At 37.8% G+C, this 22,608-nt stretch overlaps 1 protein-coding gene across 1 annotated transcript in view; it reads left to right on the forward strand.

Annotated features, from left to right (window-relative positions):
* The window catches only part of ephb2b (eph receptor B2b), a 133,212-nt gene that overhangs the window by 34,411 nt on the left and 76,193 nt on the right, over positions 1 to 22,608 (forward strand). Inside the window, exon 2 of the mRNA XM_055160561.1 lies at positions 15,136 to 15,215. Coding sequence (XP_055016536.1) covers positions 15,136 to 15,215 — 80 coding nt within the window. The remainder of the gene's footprint in view (positions 1 to 15,135; positions 15,216 to 22,608) is intronic.

Here is a 22,608-nt window from a genome sequence, read left to right on the forward strand (position 1 = left end):
TCATGATATCGTATCATCAGAGTTCTCACAATAATATCATGAACCATCACAATATATTGAATTACAAGTCTTTGCTTAAATTAAGAGTTATGGTGCAGCAAGACAGAGGGAACTACATAGACCATGATCCTTTGCTCCAGTGTAGAGTACATGAAGAAATAACTGTTCTAAGCACTTAGTTCTTTGGATTAAATCTTGTCAAGGCATTTTAAGAGGAAAAGTAGCATATTAAGAGTTTTGTTAACCTCCACAAAATATCGTGAAAGTATAGTACTGAGAGATTTGGATATTGTTACATCCCTAATTGTGAGCCTCCCCACCATATCGTGAGCTTTCCCATGATATTGCAATAAATATCGTACCGTGAGGTTCATACTGTGACGATGTCATATTGTTACACTTGGACATTGTTACACCCTAATAATAATTGTTAATTCTACCAAAGGCTTTAAACTGTTACCTTCAAAACTTGTATACGTCACTAAAGTATGACTATGCCGGTGTAAACTAAATATTAGAAAAGTAAGAGTGTAAAATTACAATATAGTACTGTATATTAAACGTGCACTTTGTAACTTTTCAGGTGAAACATCTCCCTATAGAAACTGGGGTGCCACCAGGCTGAGTCAAGGGTCAGATGTGAAAACTATATGGCGTTTCATTTAATAAATGAACAGAATATATATTTTCAATACCGCATGAAATATTTCAAGCAAAGCAAAAACATCTCCATGGACACAAGCATGTAGCAGACCCTCCACAAGAAATAAATCTTAAAAAAAATAAATAAAAAATCATATTCCCAAAGCAAATACGTCTATATCTCAAACAAAAGCAAAGCAGTTATGTGTAAATATTTTGAAAACACTGCCGCAGCATGAGGCAAAAAACCATATGACTGTTATGAAAGGAAGTCATTTATGATTTCACATTGACAGAAATCGTTTGTGTAGCGTTGTCGGAACGATTTGAGAGGCCTGTATAAATCTGCAGAGCATACATCATTACAAAGACGCAAGGGAACTGCACCATTTTCTACAACCACCTTCATCATAAAATAATCTTGTTTTTATAGACATCTTCACACTTAACAGGAACGCAAATCCTTGAGCACAGTGCTATAAAACAATGACGAGCCGCTTGTAAATCCACTCCCATTTAATTAAAGCAAGCCGGTGATAACCCTGTACTGAACAAAAAATAAAAAAGTAAGAAATGCTTATACCATTTTCACCGGTTGACATGGCTTTTAGATGAATTATCCACAATTAGTTGCGAAAACAGCCACAGTAATTTCCTCCCTAAAGTTGTAAAAGTATAATATTCTGTTTTTCTTGCATTAGCACAATCATTTCTTAGTTGGCTCTTGTCTGGTTCACAGCTAACCGTCGTGAAACCATTAGCTGTGTGTTTTGTGCTCTGGTGGTGTCCAATGTCTCCCAGTGTATGTTAGTTTGACAAACAGACTGTCCTAAAAGTGCTTTAATGGTGGCCAACAGCACTTCCACTGTGCCGTGCAGTCAATGATTAAGAGGTTGTTGATTGCAGAAGCTGGAGGGCTGTTGTACTGTAAGCCATATTTGGGTTATTCTAAGGCCTCTTGTTGCCATGATTGGACGCAGTAATGGTCCCAGTAGTGCACCAAGCGAGCAAGCAGGCATATGGCCCGAGCACATGCCTGTATGTTATGGATCTCCATGAGGTCACAACCCCATCATAACTTTGCTGAACTCAAAAAACAAAATTCAGAAAGTCTGCCTATACGTGTGGTCTTGGCAAAAAAGCGGATAGGACGTGCATAGGCTGCTTCCATGGGTCAGAGAGGACAGAATCAGTTGAAAATCTGGCGTCTGTGCAATTTTCAATAATGTCAAAGGTTCAGCTCTGAGAGGAACTGTAGAAGATGCAGACATGATTGAGGAAGAACTAAAAGGCAATAAATGTATAAAGATATTGATGTCAGAATCATAATTCATATCATCTTAAATGCAAGGTAGTGAGTACTTATAAAACAGGGCTTTTATAAGTAGAAAATAAAATGAGGGTTTTCTAAGTAGTAGGTTTAGAGTGTCGTTGATGTGTCCACTGGCAAGACATTAAGGTGCTTATTTACTGTGGGATTTAGGGTGGTTCATCTATGAAGCTGCTAGTGGTTTAGAAATTACATATCTTCCTGGGACCCGAAGGAAAAAAAAAGTGTATTGCAATATATATATATATATATATATATATATATATATATATATATATATATATATATATATATATATATATATATTATATATATTTTGTGATTTTCTATCTATTTGGAGATAAATGAACCCCTTAGCATTTAGATTTTGATCATTCCATTTTTATAACATGTCCTCTATAATAGACACAGGGGACATTTTGGTGTTAAATCCATGTGAAGTTAATAACCTAACAAAAACAACTTTTTAGATGACCAACATCTCTGACAAGCCTCTACAGTCGCCCTTTTAATTTCTTTTTTATGCAGGCACAAACTAACTCCTATTGAGTTATTTTTTTTATCTTGGACACAATAGTACCCTATAATCCCTCAGCCCTATTTAGGAAGAGGAACCTAGTGCCCCCATGAAGAGTCTATCTCAAAATACTTAAAAGAGACCGGTAAACTCAATGTCCACTATAAAGGACACAAATGAATGGCCTGGGTCTTCGGAGGATATTATACATACAGTTATGCAGGCTTGGGGCTGTATGTGTACGGTATGTATTCAGTGTGCTCATTGGTTACATTCATATTTCAATATTGGTACACATGTATTTCATTAAATACTGACTTGTACGAGCTATTCACCACCCACATCAGTCATATAAAAGGACATTTTTGTACCACTTAGACTTGGAGTATCTCGTAATGTGTGCGGCGCTGAGAAAAAGATAAATCATTTTTATTAGATTTTTCCTTCAAACTACATTCTGCCCACGGCTGTATTATCCCGGCCACATTTCAGATCATAATACAGTCATTATCTGTTGTAGTCTAGTATCGCTGAAGGTCCTTCATTCCATCGCATCTACTGTTTACCACATTGATTTTTAATACAGGGCTCCTTGTCTTTACTATTACATAAATTAACTGTAATTGATTGATCACGCATAGGTCAAGTGGTGGGTTGGACTGCAGTTTGAGCGTGATGTGGAGGAGAGTCGGCCAGAAAAAGGCTCTGATGTGATGACTTTGCTTACAGTCGGACAGACAGAAAGCATTGACTGGTGAAAGATCAAGTCTCACAGTTTGACCCTTGCACATCAATAGTACTCTTTCCTTTCCTGACCTCAAACCACGGCTGTATCCAGGCTGTTTGAAGCCATTTACATCTATTGTGAGTCATTATTGTGTCTGAGCAAGCACTTGAATTACAGATATTGGTTTGCAAATTAAGAGTGGGAAAATAGTGTCTTGATGAAATGATGTGGCAGTCCATCAGAAATATTCAAATGTAACCAAATGTAAATGTAAATGTAAATGTTGGCTGTACAATATGTGAATGAATTGTAAATTTACCCCAAAAGTGCAGATATATTATTTTAGACTCTTGTTTTTTTGTGGTCTTTATTGTTATTAATGTATATGTTATAATCAGCATTAAAATTTTGCATATCACCAAAATAACAATTCTGCTTTTCCAATTTTAGATAAAAAAAAATAAAAATCCTCCTGCCTCTGTTACATAAAATATATACAAATTATCTGGCCATATTTGAGATATGCAAAATGAAATGTGAGTGTGAATTCATCATACACCTCCTGTTGCCTTAAATATCTTCGGTAGATTAGATTAGGCTTCACCCACTAATGACCCAATGACATCATTTACAAAGACCTAATACTATCATTTCATCATTATGTTCACTGTTTAACAATTTATTGGTTTCAGGTTACTTCTTTGCAGGTCAACCGTTCAGGCTATCACTAAACTTCGAATGATAAGGATTCCGCCTTAGCACAGGAATTTACAACCCACTTTTAAAGGCTGCTGTCTGAGGATGAAAGGCCCTTTAAAGGGATGTAGAATAGACCATAAACTAGATTTGTTTGTCACACTTTAATGGCTGGACTTGGACTGCATTATATAGTCCGAGTTGAACACAAACTTTAAGGCGGACTGTTTTATCAGCTAAACAAGGACGGGTCATCACAATAAAACTAGGTGCGTGTCTTTTACAGTAATTTACATGCACGTGGCCTACATACTCTATTCCCTGTCCAACCTGCTCAGAAGACCCCGGATACTTCACTTAATTAATTTTCAGCTTCATATCTCACTGTCATTGGCTGGCTGTGTTTATCACGGGCCAGTATTAGTCTGAGCTGCCAGTCATTACAGCCTGCATGGAGGTACTAAACTCCCAGTGGACTGCATCATCTAATGAAGGTAAATTAAAAGGGGAAATGGTCCCTTTGCACCAGGCTTGGAGATAAGCGTTTGCTAAGCTGTGAGGTTGGACTCCACATTATTATTTATTGTTGCTAACTCTAATGTGCGATTAACAAAAGAGGTATCAAAGTAGAGGCATGCATGAGGGAATAAGGGCGGGTGACGTGGTTCTCAAAAATCGAATTTTGATCTAATCTTTTTGGGGAAATTGCTTCTCTGTTTATTGCTGGTTTAAGCTCAAACACAGGCACTTTTACCCACCCACTCAGATACCATTGGTCAGCTACTATAAGGATGATAAACAAGTGGATGTAATCAATTAGAGAAGAACGAGCTCTTAAAGGTCCTATATTACTCAAAATTGACTCTTATGAGCTTTAAACCATGTTTAATGTTGTTACCTCATCAAAAACATACCTGGAGTTGTGTTTTTTCCATTCACATGTTTGAATAATCCAGCTCCAAAGCTCCAAGTGCCCTGTTCCCAGGTGTGATGTCACGAAGTGGTAGTTTTCAAGGTAACAGCTACCTTTTTACTTTTTGTTCAGTAGAGATCGAACATTCCTGTACTGGAATAGATGATTCTAGTGAAGATGTACAGACTTTAAAAACACAGTGGAGCACTTCCTGTATTGCCACATGACATCACAAGGTGGAATAGAGTGTTTTTTGTTTGAGAGAAGAACTCATCCTAAATATGTAGGGTTTGTGTGAATGAAACAAACGCAACTCAATGCATGTTGTTGATGAGAAAACATAAGTATAACATAGATCAGAGAGTAATATGGGCCCTTTAAGATGATTTGACCCATAAAGATATTACATGGATTGTGTTAAAAAAATAAATAAAAATCTGCCACCCACAGCTGTTATAGGGGTGTTCAGACCAGAGCGTCAAAGCATCCAGTTTCTCTGTAAAGTCTATGTGGACGCGCAACTAGAGCGTCCTGCATTTTTGCGCCGCGTCTTCGGGCGCGAACCTGGCCACAATCACCGAGCAGGTCACAAGGACTATACCAGAACCGGACCAGGACTAGACCGGGGCTAAACAAGGACTAGACCGCGAGTAGACCGAGACTAAACCAGGACTAGACAGGGACTAGACCGTGACTAAACCAGAAATTATCCAGTGTCATTAGCGAAGTATAAATATATATACGCCCCAGTCGTCGACCCGATCGCCTCCGCTGATGTTTTATGTTATAAAAACACTAAAGTCTCTCTCAGTCTGGTCTGACATCGTTTCAGGAAAAGACCGGGACCAGGCTCTTGTTTCCAGCGCGTACTTTTCTCCTGTTTGTCCATGGCATCAAAGATGCACGTCTGGGGCGTCTAAATTCAAATGCAAAGGTGTCCAAATAGAGGCGTCAAGCCGTTTTTTGACACTTTGGTGTGAACACCCCTTATTTTAAGATGATTGATTCTTAACTTTCTTATTTGTAATTAATATGTAGATCATAGCAACCATTGTCTTTTTTGTACTATAGGGGAATGCTATCCAGGCTTGGTGAATTTTATCAAGGGGAAAGACGTTATTGCCCTTCTTCCTATGGGATTTGGGAAAAAGCCTAATATACCAGTTGGCCCCATTAGCGGCACATTACATACGTCACGACCAAATAGCAGCGATTGGTTACGTAAAAAAATACCCACCTACCATCAAGCAAACGAATTCTTATGCTGTGAGGTCAGACGGTTTCTACGAAGTGAAACCGGCTAATGAATCAGGCTACGGGAATGCCACATGAGCTTCTAATAAAAATACAGAAATAAAGAAACAGTCTTGTAAAATGTATAATACACAGAATCCTCCATTTATGTTATGTCTTCATTTTAATCGCCCATGTTCAAAAAATGGCTTGTGGGCACTGTGTGGGAGTCTTTATTATTATTATATAAACCAAATCAATTAGTGGTAGTATCTGTAGCGCTGTCACTTTGATGGGAAGTGATAATACATTAGCAGCCTAACTTTGCTGCAGGTATTTCCACTTGCACGGTAAGATGAACATTGCAACGCTCATTTTGATTTTACATGATTGCTTTGCTAGACGAATGTCACTTGTACCGTGCGGCCTTAACTTCAAACCATACGCATGTTCCCTTCAGCTGCTGCTTATAAAAGTGCCGGGGCCCCAATTTTTTAACAGAATTTTTCCACAGTAGAATTCCGAAACGCACTGATGTGTTAAACAGGTCTCAGCGGGTTGTCCAGGATTTGGGAAAATATGGAAAGCGTACTTGTAAATCCTTTCGGCAAAGTTATTAGGCAGCTTATGCTCACATAATCCCTGATTGGCTAGGTGACAGTTTCCTTTTCTTCAAATTTATAGCTTGGATTGATGTCTCCGTGCTGTGAAATATGGTGTCTTTCAGGACTCGCTATAATTTAACGGCGGAACTAAGCTAATGACACTTTTACAGGTGGCGCTAATTGCCAGCACACATCACAAGACGGAGGAAGGCGAGGGCTGATTATGATGCATCGCCCGTGATTACAATGCTATCAGAAACTGTGCGTTGTGGCTATTACGAGCTGAAGGATCTGACATTTAGCGAGGATATGTCAAGTAGCAGTTTTTGCAGCACTTCCATTTGTTTTTGCCCGCTGCCTCTTGGCTCCGCTGACAAGTGAACGTACACTGAGTGATAACACAGCACAGCGGAGGTTGTAGAGATTACTGTGGTACATTCTGCCTTTGAGGCCCCTGGGAGCACCATGTTGGATCTCTCTGTCAACAGTTTCCGAGTGCTACTACGCCTCATGCGCATTAAGGTTTGTGTGTGTGTGTGTGCGCGCGCATGTGGTGACGCAGTTCTCACATCGCCGTAACGCTGCCAAAACCAACCGCCCGACTTCCTCTCTCGTCTTTCTTTGCCTCGGAAATTACCTGACTTCTGATGATTGTGCAGCAAGAGCATTTAAGTTGTCCGTGTGTTATATAACTGTTGATCTTTTATTGGGTTTAAAATAACATATCCCTCATATAGATTTAAAGCTCCTATATTATGCAGATTCAGCTTTAAGACTGTTTTCGTTCCATTCACTTTTTCAGTAACTCTATATTAGTCAGTAGTTTTCAAGTTAACACCTACATTTAACCTTTTGTTCAGTCAAAACGGGCAATTCCAGGGCTGAAATTATCCCAGTGATTCTAGTGAAGGAGTATGCAGTTGAAAACCACAACATAGCAATTCCTGTATTACCACATGACAACAAAATAAAACAGAGTGTTTTCTGTTTAGAAGAAGAACTGGCAAGGTCTGTGTAAACGACTCCAGGTATGTTTTTGATGAGGAAGCAACATTATAATATAGATCAGAAAATAGTATAATATGAGCCCTTTAATATAAACTGCAGAACACATTTGGACTGTTTTGAAGCCTATAGATTGCTAACCACAGGCCAACCATAGAAATGAAATTTACATTATTGATGTGATAAACGTTCACACTTTAGCTCAGGCAAAGCTATGCAATCAATGGTTTGTGTTTGTATAATACATTTAAGCATCTGTTACATGACCTCATTGATGCGCTATGCCTTGACATCCTTTACTCAGTGGCTTTTGGAGTAAGTAATGTAGACTTTGTATGCTGTTTCATTGTATTTTGTATTGTATTTTGGATGCGTGGTCATTTTCACAATTTACATAATTCTGAATGACAGATGCTTTACTAAGAATATCTTGAACTTATAAGCACTGTAGTTAAGTATACATTTAGATATCTGTACTTTACTTAAGTAGATTTTAAAGTTTATATTTGGGAGAAGGTATCTACTTTCAACTCAACTACATTTTTCAACAGAACTGTAAGTATTTTTTATGATGTTTGAGACCTGCTGAAATACCCAAGGGTTTATTCTTAACACATTTATAGTTGGAGCAAATGAAAGTATACAAAGAAACATGGCTAGGAAATAAAAAAAAAAACAAAAAAATCACACACATACAGTTATTTCTGTTGAACAAAATTCAGCACAAATCGTATGGAAGATAATTTGTTCCATCAGATTTAGAATTTTAAATACGACTGACTTTCTCACTTTGACTTTTTTTAAACTCTGAAAAATGATGTTTGAATTATTTTTATTCTGAATTTTAGTGGCTGAAATTTGAAGTTTACTTTCAATTCAAAATAAACAATATTTTCAAGCCCTCAAATTCACCAGTTGAAATTCAGAATGTAAAATTCGCAGTGAAAAATTTCGCAGCAAAGATCCAAGATGCCAAGGCAGAAGCAATCGATCATGTGAGCAAGGAGGACAGAGGCTGTTTCCTATTGGCTGTTCTCATATGTGGGCGGGGTTTACACTTAAGAAATGAAAGAGATGAGGTTTTGATGAGGTAAATTTTGACCGATCAGATCTCGTCACTGCAACATTTCCTGTTTCTTACTAAGTTAGATCGGATCACTTCGGATTGATTGCTTCTGCCTTGGCATCTGGAGCTTTACAGTGAATTTTCTTCACTGCGAATTTTACACTCTGAATTTTGACTGTTGAATTTGAAGGCTTGAAAATATTTGTGCTGAATATTTAAAAGGTGATTTTTTATTTTTTTTATTGAATTTTATACACTGAAAATTTACGCTTAAAATTTCAGCAAACAAAAATTCATAATAAAAATAATTCAAACGTGTTTTTTCAGAGTAAAAAATTTCAAAGTGAGAAATTCAACAGCATTTAAAATTCAAAATCTGATGAAACAAATTATCTTCCATAAAATCGCTACTATTTGAAGCTTTATTAGATCTCAAAATCTGTGCTTAATACTTTTACTCTATACACTTTTTACCCTGTTAAACAAGTACTTACCTTTACTTAAGTAGATTCAGTAGATTATTTAATGTGATACTTTTACTTGAGTCTATTATTATCTATTGCGTACTTCTTGAATACTTCTTCCACCACAGCATCAAGTCCCATGTAGCTGCATTTGAAACTTTGTAACCTTCACTCCATCTGTCACTATACTACTTTACCAATAGCACAGTGTTTGGTCCTCGTCATCGGCTTGCCAGTTTGCCATTAACTCTTCAAGTGACTGAAAGAAACCTGGAGGATCTCGCCCACTTGCTCCACTAGCGGCTTAGGACTTCACATAGTGTACGCTGGAGGGGTAGTGTTGTAATGTGACAGGGCTGGGAGCTTTGCGTTAATGGCCCCAGCGTGCGTTGACAGATAAGTTGAGTTTCTCTGGACTTGGTGCCTCTCCACTTCTTCCCTAAACGGCATAGATTGTTATTCTTTCCAGCCAGCCATACAGTAGCTCTGTCCATCATTACAGTTATGAATCATGTCTGGGACTCCCCGTGGGCTGTATCATTGCTTCATCTGAGCAGATATCTGTGCTGGGGTGCTATAGATTTCTGTTTGTAGAACAATTAACAGCGTGCTCAAGTTACTGTGTGTCATGCAGCCGGCACACATTTGCCATGGAATATATTGCTTTCAACTAAGGTGATGAAATGCTTCAGAGGGAGTGTTGAAGCGTCACAATACTCAACTGCGCTAATATGTTTAGAATGGTACAGGGCTGTGCAATTAATAGAATTTTAAGTTCAGTCATTTCTATAACCATTTACGTCTTTTAATCGAGAGGTCTTCAGTCTAAACCTTGGTCAGTAAATGTGTGTTGGTCAGAGCAGAGTTAACTGACCTTTCTATCGTCATGAAGACCAAACCAAACCAAATTATGGGTCAGATCTTTGGAGAGGTGACCCCACTCCAGTCAGAATGCCATTTTTTCTAGGTATTTTTGAGCTATAAAACCACCTGTAATATAATAAAAGTGAGGTAGAGCTGTTTAATGTCTGGAACACTCCAGGCAGAGCAATGACATATCCACAGAAATGTATCCACCTTTAAATGACAATGGCAGTGTTGTATAGTTAATTTTTATTTTTTTCTTTTAAGACATTTTATTTGTTTTTAGGAAGTCCAAAAAGTCAAATTAAGATCGATGAAATTTAATTTTTACAGTTTGACATGTTGATCTGTCTGCAGTTAGGCCTGTCATGATAATTACCATATCGACTTATCATTCAATGCATGTTAGATGGGAACATTGTGGTTGTTTTTCTGTACTAGGATAAGATTTGAGCTGTAGAGGGTTGAATAAATAGCATTTTATATTTAGAATACTGTTGGTAATTCTGCTTTATGGTTCAGTTTCAGTATTATCGTTTATCGTCTATATTTAGTTCAGCAATATCTTACACTTAAAAATCATGATAAGCCTGCAATAAACTGCAATATTTGTACTTTCAACTTTTACTTTTTATTGCAATACATTTTGAACCTCAGGAGCTAGGAGCGAAGAGTGCAAATACAGCCACAATCTTCACATTGTTATTTAAATTCTCAATTAGTACATTTTATGACAATTGTGGTTTTAATTGAACTATTAAGAGACATTATGAGAGTGGTTTATTTGGACAAACTGTTACTTTAGGTTAAATAACATTTCAAGACCATTGGATGATTCAGGCATTTTCAAACTGGTAAGCAGTTTGCAGCAATGATAAAGATGAAAAGAAGCCACTCCTCCAGAACACTGCTTCAGGAGGACTCAGCCCTGACTTCAGATTGGCCTCATTAAAACGGTCTGCTAGGCTCTTATTGATTTCACTTTGAAGTAGTAATCTGTATGCAGTGTTTTTTCTCTCATAATGATGCCTTAAGAGTTACGCAAATGTGTTCCATCCAAATGATAAAAGATGCAGTATCAAAGTTATCAAGAGTCAATAAATAATCATGTATTATTAATCTTTGATCTCTTTTATTGTAGGACATTTTTACAGTTAGTTCAAATAGTTTAACATTGAATCAAATACCTTTTTTTAGTACTATCAGACTAAAGTATGAGGATTCAAATGAGTAAAAAAAAATCTACCTCTTGTTCTGTGAGGTTGGGGTTAGGATCTGGAAGTGTATGTTTCCTCTGAGATGAGTGGGGGCAGTCACATGTCCCCTCCATCATTCACACAGTGCTGCGCTGCTCTTCTGTCTGCTCTGTGAGCTGAGTGCTCGTCCGTCTGGCACAGCCTTTGGACAGGGCCTGGCCTCAGATGCTCCATCTGAAGACATCTGCACATTTGCTGCTTTATTTACTTATTTATGACACGAACACAAACTAAGAAGACCTAAGTTTTATTTTGAAACACAACAGCAAGGCTCAATGTACTAATCCATACTAAAACAGGTATCAAAACAGGGGGAAGCTCATTTGAAGAAGTATGGCAAGTGTTTACATCAACAAATATTTTTTATCAGAACTATTGAGCAAGACCACACGGTAATATTAATGAATTTTATTTTATGGTTTTGTATTGTGCTGAAAATTACATTCTAAAAATGTGTGTTTGTAATTATAGTGGCATTGAAATTGATATTAAGTATCCGTCCTTTTCCTTAGTATCAATATTGTGTTTTTACAACAACAATAACAGTCCACTTTGATCTTCTAATGGCGTGAAATGTTTATTTTGGTCTTGCTGTATTCTTGACACGGTGCGATCTGCTCTTGTTTGAATGACTCATTGAAAATGCTGTTGCTTTCTTTAGCGCAGAGATGGTGCACACTCTCTATGCTGTCACTTCAGACAGCCCCTCATGGAGAGCTCTCACATCACACTCCAGTCTCTCCTTAGACTCAGGAAGTGTCGGAAGAAGCACTCTCCTCCAGACTCAGCTCATTGCATATTTATGACCTCGCTGCCCACAGTTTATACAAAGAAGAACATGCAGATTTTTATAGTTTGGGGTTTTATGTAGATATTTCATGAAGACTTATGCCCAACAGAAATGAAATAGTAAAATACTGACCAAATGAAATATTACAGATAATTAAGGATTTCAGTATAGTCTAAAAATCCACCCACAAAAATCCACCCACAATAATGAAAGTTCAGTGAAACATTTCCTGTATTCCTGAGGGTGATATTATACCCAGACAGTAGACTGTGTTAGTGGACATCTTAGGCAGCCCCTGCAGTGGGGGAGGCTCTGATACAAACAGTCCACTGCAGCTCCAAACAGAGTAAGTGTCTCCTGCAGTGGGCTGTGCAGAGCTCTCTGCTCCGCCACAGTCAGATTAATCACCCGCAGGTCCAGCTGAGAGACGGCTGGCGCGGCGGGGGGCGGAGCTCAGACTGAGCCTGTGAGCTATGAGCTGTGAGCTATGAGCTGCTCTGCTCTGCAGGAGGAAATGGATGCTGCTCTAACAGAGCTGTAGACAGCAGAAGTGATCAGTCTGTGTGTGAGGGAGAGACTGTGTGTCCAGAGAGTGGGCAACACAAGACAGAGACAGCTGAGACAGGGATGATAGTCTGTGTGTGCTAAGAATTGGACTTTTCCAAACTAATGAAAGTGATGGGAAATGAAGCAACGCACAAGTCATTTTCTGACTTAAAGCTATAGTCCTGATTTGATGCGATGATGTGCAATGTGTAATGAGTATCTATATGTCATTGGATTGTGATGCTTTAGATTTGGCCAATCACAAATAGCTTGTTGGCGGTCCACTAGTGTGTAACATTTTATTTTGGTAATGGTAAAATTTTCCAGTCAATCAGATCTGAATTCCTCAAGCAGACCAGACAGATGCGTGCCAAAGACTGGGGCGTTCCTTCATCTTTGTTTCGGGGTACATTTGCTCCTGTTCCCCACAAGTTTCCCCCACGCGGCCGCAGAGGGGGTTCATTATTCTCATTTTACTCCTTTGCTAATTATCATTATCATTACGCTGGATAATTACCATTTCTCTGCCTGCACTCACAGGCTGCAGCATCTCAGAGTCACTCACACGAGCTTATCAATAGCTGCTCAATTGCGGTTTCATCTGACTAATTATACGATTTGAGCTTTGTGATAAGTGAATAGGAGGGAAAATCCAGTATTATGGCTTGGGGAGAGGCAGAATGTAAGCACAAGGCCCGGGAAGAAATGGATGCGTGCAGAGGATGTTAATTAAAAAGTAGTTGGATGCGGAATATAAATCAAGAGAACCACAGTTATGGAACCACTGGAAGGCTAAGATATCCTTAGTGCTTGCGCAGTAGACTTATGAAGTATTTATTCTAGTGTGTGTCTACTCTGTGTATTCTTAAAGGTAGTGTGTGTTTCTGATAGTGGTTCTACGTGCTTGTTGCTATAGAAGTGTTATTGCTTTGCCTGGAATGCTCCACAGTATGGCATTAAACTTCTATCTTGCATTTATTCAATTACTGATGTTTTAATTGTTCAAAAAACATACATTCTTACTCTCACCTCTGCACAGACCTTACCTGTATCTTGGCCTGGTAGTGTCACTTCTATGTCTGTATGGACACAGGTAGCTTTAATACAATGCTGTGGGACATTCTATGCAAAACAATAATCCTCTATCAGAAAAGTTACGTAGTGGACTTTTAAGAAAAACTGAAGAATAATTGAATCATTTGTGGAAATCCGTTTTGAAGTCACAGGGCACTGCTGGGTTCAGCGCCTAACACTATAGTGCACGATTAATATGGTTAAATGAATGCAGCAGCAGTGAACAATTGCTCAAAAGTGTTATATTTCAACACTGGCTCTGACTTCTGGAGAGCTTAGAAACTGTGTTCGTCAGGGGACTCTGTAAATCCCTGTGTGGCATTTCCGAGCTGCAGCTGCCACCCCAGACCTGATGAATGTCCTCTCCATCTGCTGCCGGCTACAGCACTGCCCTATACTTAAACTTATACTTATACTTATACTTATACTTATACTTATACTTATACTTATACTTATACTTATACTTATACTTAGTCTATATTATTATAAGTCTTATTATACTTATATTATAGTCTTGTATGTTGTTATTAAAATGCATATTAAAAGAAACTTTAAAAGCCAGGGCTTAGAGCTATTTTTAAATATAAATTGTGGAAAAAGGAAGAAAACAAAACAAAAAACAAATACATTATTACAAGCTTTTGCAGTTGGATTTGTGATTTAGAATTTTAAATCAGAATTAATTTCCTGGAAGCATTGCCATTTAAGAGAAAACTGAAATGGGAAGTGCTAAACTAATACAAGATTCAAGAACATGTTTATAGAGATTTAAAGTAGGCCTAGCCAGTTTTACATGCAATAAAACAAGGGATTTTATTATTTGTAGAGAAATTTAGATTACTTCAATAATTGCTGTCTTTTCAGTTGGTACCACCATTCAAGTTGTGATTGTGGTTCGATTGTGCTTATATTATTAATAGCCTTGAACACAGTGTCTATATAGTCAACTAAAATCTACCATTTGTATAATTTTCTTCGCCCAAACTGGACTAAGACTATGAAGGCAGAAAAAGTGGCTGTGCATGCTCTGCTGATCCTTTGATAGACAAATGGATCACGTCCGTGGAATGTTGTCTACAGCGGACCTCATGACAGACAAGAGGCACATTCTTTTTGACCCCAATTACCAGAGGTGTTCCTTTACTCGGATAATCCACTAACCCTGCTCTGCCCAGACTTACACAGGCTCTAGCTTTCACTTCAGTCGTATGGCCCTTGTCATTGTGGTGTAAACTGACATTTTCTGACTTGTTAGGAACCTGCTGGCTCTCAAATACTCACTCACTCAAAATATATTTGTAGTAATTGTTCTGTACCACAAGAACCACCAATATTGTGATTTACAGTTGCTAATAAGTTTTTTCAACATTACACATTATTAATCTTTGTTTTTTTTTCTTTGTCTAGAAACACTAATGGACTCCACCACAGCCACGGCAGAGCTGGGATGGACAGTCTACCTAGTGTCAGGGTCCAGCGAAAACAGTGTAAGTATGATCATGTGAAACTGCTGCTACTTCATCACTCTGTAGTAAAAATGTATACAGGCATCACGACAAATCTGCTATTACAAGCCATAATACACTAACACAAACAGTGCGTTGATTACAGACATGATTCTTGTTTTATTTCGTTTTAATTTCCAACATTGAGACATCACTGAATCACGAACCTGTAGCTCTGCCAGCACAACCCTGGAAGATCTCCAGTTCAAAATGACTGTTGCAAAATTGTGTTCCAGCAAACAGTTTATCCTCATTCCTTGTTATAATGATAATGATATCTCTACAATATGTCTTCCCTAACAATACATTAACTTATTACATAGCTAGATTAAACATAAAATTTGTCCAAAGTTCTGAAAATCTCATTTTAATTGTACCAGACAGTATTATTGTTATAGGAAACGCTGACCAGGCTAACAGGGTGAGGGCACTTGGTCATACCTATCACTGTGAAGGTGCAGGCAGCTGAGTAAATTGGGTCTGTCCCCCGTGATCAATTTAATCCTGACATGTTTTGGTATCTCACCTTTAGGTCAAAGCTCAATTAATGAATGCCGTCCGGACCTCTACAGCCAAAGCTTTGCTCAGACTTCAGAGAGAAACCAGTTAAACACTGTAATAACAACTATGGGACATATTAGCTCTACCTGATTTTTACTGTCTTACAAGTTACCCCTCTCTTACATCTCCAAGCATCCTAATTTCATATATTTTTTTTACCATATTAGAGTTTTGCCATCACGGTAATACTAACAACAACATGCTAACAGTGCACTTCCTAAAACACTTTATAATTAGACACAGCTGTCTGTTTCTACCTAAAAGGTGCACTGTGCGACTTTTCTGGTAGATTGCCCGTCAACTTCTTGTCTCCATGGAGATGTTATTGCTGGAATGTCCCATGATATGGTATTAAAAACATCTATGTAGCATTTATTCATTACAGGTGTTTCTATTGCTCAAAGGTGCAATAATTAGGTCTGTGAAGAGGGTTGCATCTCCACAGATCTGACCTTACGATTACAATGAAACGAATCACTGTATCGGAAATGATTTGTGTCCAGACACGTCGTTTCTGTGTCCGTTCCCTATCCACACAATAACATGAAACCGGCCTGAAATGCTAGTCACATGACTAGGCTGGCGTCACGTGGGCGGTAAAAACAAGGAAGTGGAGCACCATGTTTGGAGTTGCAGCAGCCGATTTCAAGCTGAGAAAGATGGCAAGTGTGAAAGTAGTAAGTAGTTCTAGCTACACTGTTTCCCGTTTGTCTATGGTTTGTTTAAACTGTTTTCTGCAATAGCGTCACATGATCGATGTCACGAACCCAGTGATTCAGGAAGGCGCAAGTCACAGTGACGTGGTCCAATAAGGATGCAACTAGATCTCCTACATCAGCGTACCAACGTTTTCAGGCGTCCACACAGTGCCGGATCAGATCTGTACTCAGATGAATTTGTGGGAGCTGGCAGCACCAGATCGTTCCGTCTCTGGAGCTGTTTTCCATTGGATTAGTGTGGGTGAACACTACATCCGCAATAAAACAACTCAAATACGTACTAGTGTGGATAGGGCCTAAATGTAGCATATCGTTGTCTCCCTTGAGAAAGATAGGTTTCATCTCTCCCATGGATAATTCTAGACAAAGCAATAACAACTCCATGAAGACAAGCAGGTGACGGAATCTCTACCAGAAAAGTTGTGAAATGCACCTTTAAGAGCTGCTTATGATACAATATATCTGCACTGGGTTAAAAAACAATTTGTCAACTGCACGGAAAGAATTGGATCCAACCACTTTGATTATTTAAATACACTTCGTACCCAAAACATTCTCTGAGCCTGTGTTGCAACATGGGTAAATTGTGCTTTTCACAAGGAGAATAACCAGTCCCAAAGCCACACTGTTAAGCCCAGAATTCCTAAGCCAGACAAATAGCTCCAGTATGTGGTAGTGTGTTTGGTGCTGTTTGATGCACTCTGTTTCCACATGGTTAGCCAAGGCTTGGGTTCCTCTGAGCCACATTGAAGTCGGGCCTACGCAAATCCAGCCAAAACCAGAGTCTCGTTCCCCTTCACTTTTTTCTCACCACAGGATTTAGACTTCTTAAACCAAGTCCAAAAGAAGGAGAAAAATGTTGTACACGTATTTGCTGGTGCAGTTCACAAACCTCACTACAATTTTATTCAATTATTTATGCTTCTGTGGCTTTGTTATAATATGGTTTCAATTATAAGCTATCATTCTAATCAGAAAAATGGCCACATAGAGAGAAGTTCGAAATTTTTTGAATAATTTAAAAGAGCTTTATCAGTCAGATATTCAACAATTTTATTTCTGCCAAGTAAAATATGACTAATAATACACACACTTTAATGTTTTCCCTATAATTTTCTGAGAATTTGGTGGTGGTTGCATGCCAGTTTATCACATTGCCAATATTAACAGATTTTTTAAAAATGATTAACAAGTCCTTTTCCCAATACAATGTAATAACTATTCAATACATAAATAAATTAATCAAGTTTCATAATTATTTCCTACCATAGTCGGCTTTAACCATTATTGAAACCTGAATCTTATTTGCATATTCTAACAATAGGTTCTGTTATAACTCACACCTCTTGTATAAAACAACTGAACTATGAAATTCTCTTTGCCCTATGAAAATCTCCTTAACAATCAGATTTAAGAGTGCAATGAAACGCGAACAAGTTCCAAAGCTGCCGGATTTAACCAAGTACAAGTGAGCCTAGTCTGAGTGGGTAGAGCAGATTTATGAGTTTTCGGCGCTGTGCATTCAAATACACAGTAAAGCAGTAGGCGAAGTCCGTCTCTAACCGGCCACGACAACAGGTGTGGAGTCTGTTCTAACCCTCACAGCCAGAGGTGCCCTACAGAAGCTATTGTCTTACACATATATACGCACTGCTGTATTTGGGCTTAGCTGGAGGATCAGTCATATCCAACTGAGCGCCACACAGACATTTGGCTTTCACTAACTCTTAGCGTCATGAAATATACCCCGTCACGAGAATGCGATACTTGTGACGCCGTGGAAACACAAACAAAATGAAAGTTGGTGTCACCTCATCTGTTTTATTTAAGCAGATATATGAACATCAGCTATCACATTATAAGTGTAAGGCAGCCGTCCAAACACCGCCATAAACAACTGATACAAGGTGATTTATGTTAAACGCTATCTCAGCTTTGCCTGGGTAAATCATCTTTATATATATGACTGCACGTATAGCCAAGCTGTTGCTCTATTTCATTAAGTTAAATGACAAGTAGAGCTATGCCGTATCTGTGCCAGACACGTGAAAAGTCTATTATTCTTGTCTGGAAGTAAAACTCATAACATAACTTATCTGTCATATTAGAAATGCAGACACGATGTAATACACGGGTTTCAAAAATAGACTTCTAACTTTTGACCTGAGACTAGCACACATGTGAGGTCATGAACATTGCTCCGCCCACATCGTACTGTAGAAACTGTGTAAAAAATACTCAACCGGAACTTCACACTTTAGACTTAGACAAACTTTACTGATGCACAAGGGAAATGATTTGGACACAGTAGCTCACTTATCATAATATATTATAAAGAGCAAAAATATAAATGGTAATAATACATTCAAAATAAGCAGCAAAAATAGCAAGAGAGTGATGTCAAATAAGGCAGCAGAATTACAAGTAAAAATAAAATACTGAAATATAGTAATACAAAATATACCTCAGCTACTGTATATACAAGAGGTCATTAGGAAAAAGAAAATAAGGGTGAGTTGTTGTACAGTTCTTTGGAGTGTGGTAGTCATTTTCGTCAACACACTTGCCTGAAAAATGTAATGAAATGCATTGAGCATATTGGTGAAATGTGTTGAGTTAAGTTCTATATTTGCACATTCTAAAGATACATTTATACACATAATACTGTAGTACTGTTGCATGACAATTTGTACAAAATACTTGAAAATGCTAAATCATTATTAGTTTAAAAAAAAACAACAACTATTCATTAGAGGGACGTTACAATACTCGTAATACACTGTAATATTAAACTTTCCAGATATGTAAGAAAACATCTCCATGAAGATCTAACTCAGCTATATTTAAGCAGAAATTAAATCTAATTGACTAAAATGTGTATATCAATATTTAACTGGTAGCATTTGACAAGAATGTAGCAGTAAAACAGCTTTATGTGGCCTGGCTGAATACTATTTCTGAGAGCTCGCCTGATAGAACTCCTCTGTGTAACATATAGCTAGGCTCAGTGGGACAGGGTTAAGTGGTCAAGACTTTCATCTCAAGTGGAGCTGCAAAACTCGTGAAGAGCAGGTCAAAGCTCCTGACCCTCTCCCTGCCACACTCAAGAGCACACAACAAGCACAGACAGTTAGACTCTGAATCTGTTATACATAAAAGACCATTCATATCTTCATACAGTTGGATGAAGATATGAATGGCCTTGCACTGAATGACAGAGACTGAAATATGCTTGTTTATTTAAATCAGATCAGCAGTGATCTAGTGGTAACAGTGGTAGTAGTAGCATCTATTAGAGGGGTACTATAGAAACAGCACCTTGGGATGTAACAATATCTAAATGTCACAGTACAATAGTATCACTATATGCATCTGCACAGTACCATATTTATTGCCATATTTTGGAGAGGTTAACAGGATTGTAGATATGCTACTTTTTCCTTTTCAAATGTCTTCATTGTGAATCATTGCTGTCATATTCCAAAGAATTAAGATGTAAACGTGCTTAATAACAGTTATTTTAACATGGAGTCTGTAATGAAATGAAGTAAAGGACCATGGCCTTTGTAGTTCCCTCTTTTTAAATATTTTTAAGTGAAAAGTTTGGTAATTGTTAATAGCATCACTACAACAATAAACTAGTAGCAGTTGTAGTAAATGTACTGATAACTGTAGCAATAAATGAATACATGTTTAAGTGTTGCCATGATACAAAAACTCCCTTTTGATACCAAGAAAATGCTAGATACAGAAATAGAGAAATATGATGTATTTTTTTCAACATAAAATTATAGTAGTTTCTAACACTACCATACTCTTTCTCATCAATCCAAAAATGTATTCATGAAATGTCCAACTTTCTCCTGTTTTTTCAATATAAAAACTTGCTCAAATGAATGACCAGTAAAGTCTTCGTTTTGACTTTTTGACAACCCTAACATCCACCACACCGTAGACAGTTGTGGCATGACTTTGTGAGTAATTTGTTAAATGTTTCCCAGTACAGTCATACTTCTCTTAGCATGGAAGCATGCCGCTATACGTTCACATGTTGTGCATTAGCAGTGGTCAGTTGTAATGGGAGCTGACTTGAGCAGACAGTTGTACTTAAGTGTATGCTTGTATCTGGCCCTCTCTCCCATGGCCTCTGTCGAGGTAATTGAATGCAGAGAGTGGGTGTCATTTGTCCTGGCTGTCCCTCTGGGGAAGGCACTCCTGCTTTGACAGATTCCCCACATCTGCAAATGGGGCGACGATACCACTGCTTCTGCTAGAGGAGTTTTCTATACCGGCCTCTCTCTCTCTCTGTCTCTCCCTGCCTGATTTTACTGTGAATAATTCATTTGGCTTTGGCAGTGATGGAGAGCGGAGTGCAGGCCCTAGATTGTGAAGCACGACTAAGTTCATTCGTACGATGTAATGACAAAACTGTGATAAATAGACGGTTGGTGCGACGTCGAATGTGTGGGAACTGTGTGTTGAGTGGAGCTATATTGGGACGTGGTAGTGCCCTTGACTGATGTGGGAAAACATTTCAGCACTGCTCGAGACTGTCAAAATGAAGACTATTAATGTGCAGTATTTTGACACCTGAAAGTTTGAACCCAGCTGGAGTCCATTGATGTGTGTTAGTAAGGGATGAGACAAAACACAATTCCTACAAGACAAGAGGAGACACAACACTGGGTCCACGAGAACGAGACAAGAGAATATTTTGACAGAATTGGGGATGAATAAATTGTGAGGTTCAGTCCACCAAAAATATATCTATATCTATATCTATATCTATATCTATATCTATATCTATATCTATATAGCTACACACACACACACACACATATATATAGTTATGCTGTAGTTCTGCTTTTTTGAAACTATGGCTTCTCAGGAGTTGTTACTAACCAGCAGTATTGGAAGGTAATGAAGATAAAAGTATAAAAGTTGATAAAAGTAAAAGTACAATATCTGTCTGTCTATCTGCTTGACTGACATAATTATTTTCAGTAATTTCTTTCAATATAATTTCGATAATTTTTACAGTGGATTCTTTTTTATATCCTTTTTATCCTTTTACTTCACTACATTTGAGAGCATGTATCTGTACTTTCTACTCCACTACATTTTAGATCCGGACTGAAAATAAAAAGTACTTTTCTTCATGGTTTGAGACATGCTGAAATGGCTTATAGACTTATTTTTAGCACATTTAATTTGAGTTAACGTCCCAACTTTGAGCAAATCAAATACACAAATACTCAAAAAGCAGCTAGAAAAATTAAGAAATCAATTCACTTTAACTCAGCTAAATTCATTATCAGAAGAACATTTGATGAGTTAATAGTTCTAAAAATCGCTGCAAAATACTTTTACTTTTTGCTCTTACACTACATTTTAAAACAAGTACTTACCAATACTTTTACTTAAGTAGCATTTTTTTCATATGATACTTTTACTTGAATAATCTTTTGCTGCTCTATCTATACTTTTACTTAAGTAACAAAATTGAGTACTTCATTCACCACTGCTAACTAGAACTTAACCCTCTTCATTCATGCCAAATGTAAATACACTGAAAGTAAATCTCACAAGATAATTTTAAACATGTGTGCACAATCTTGGCAATTTTATCTTGTGCTATCTTGTGGCCTGAGATCTATTACTTACCACCAAACTTTTCTATAAGTCACCCTGAAGTTATCTGATGCCGTAGATTTTCCTTGAGAACTACAAGGACAGAAAGCCTTGGTCAGGTTTAAATGCTGTGCATAGTGAGCCAAAGAAAGGGCCCCATATCCATGATAAGTAAAGATGAAATATTTGTTCCTTTAAAGAGCTCATATTACACTATTTTCTGATTTATGTTATAATGTTGTTTCCTCATCACAAATGTGCATTGTGTTTTGTTTCATTCACACAGGTTTAACTCACAAATTCTTCATATTTAGACGGAGTTCTTCTCTCAGACAGAAAACAGTTTGTTCCACCTTGTGATGTCATGTGGTATAGGCGAGTTTCAGCTGACGTCATTGTTATTAAAAGCCCGCGTTGCATGCTGGGAAATATTTTGGTCGGAGGCAAGAAACACGATAGCGGTC

The sequence above is a fragment of the Boleophthalmus pectinirostris genome, unplaced genomic scaffold, assembly GCF_026225935.1.
Source record: "Boleophthalmus pectinirostris isolate CB_2022bp ecotype Guang Dong unplaced genomic scaffold, ASM2622593v1 HiC_scaffold_3, whole genome shotgun sequence".
Classification (NCBI taxonomy): Eukaryota; Metazoa; Chordata; class Actinopteri; order Gobiiformes; family Gobiidae; genus Boleophthalmus; species Boleophthalmus pectinirostris.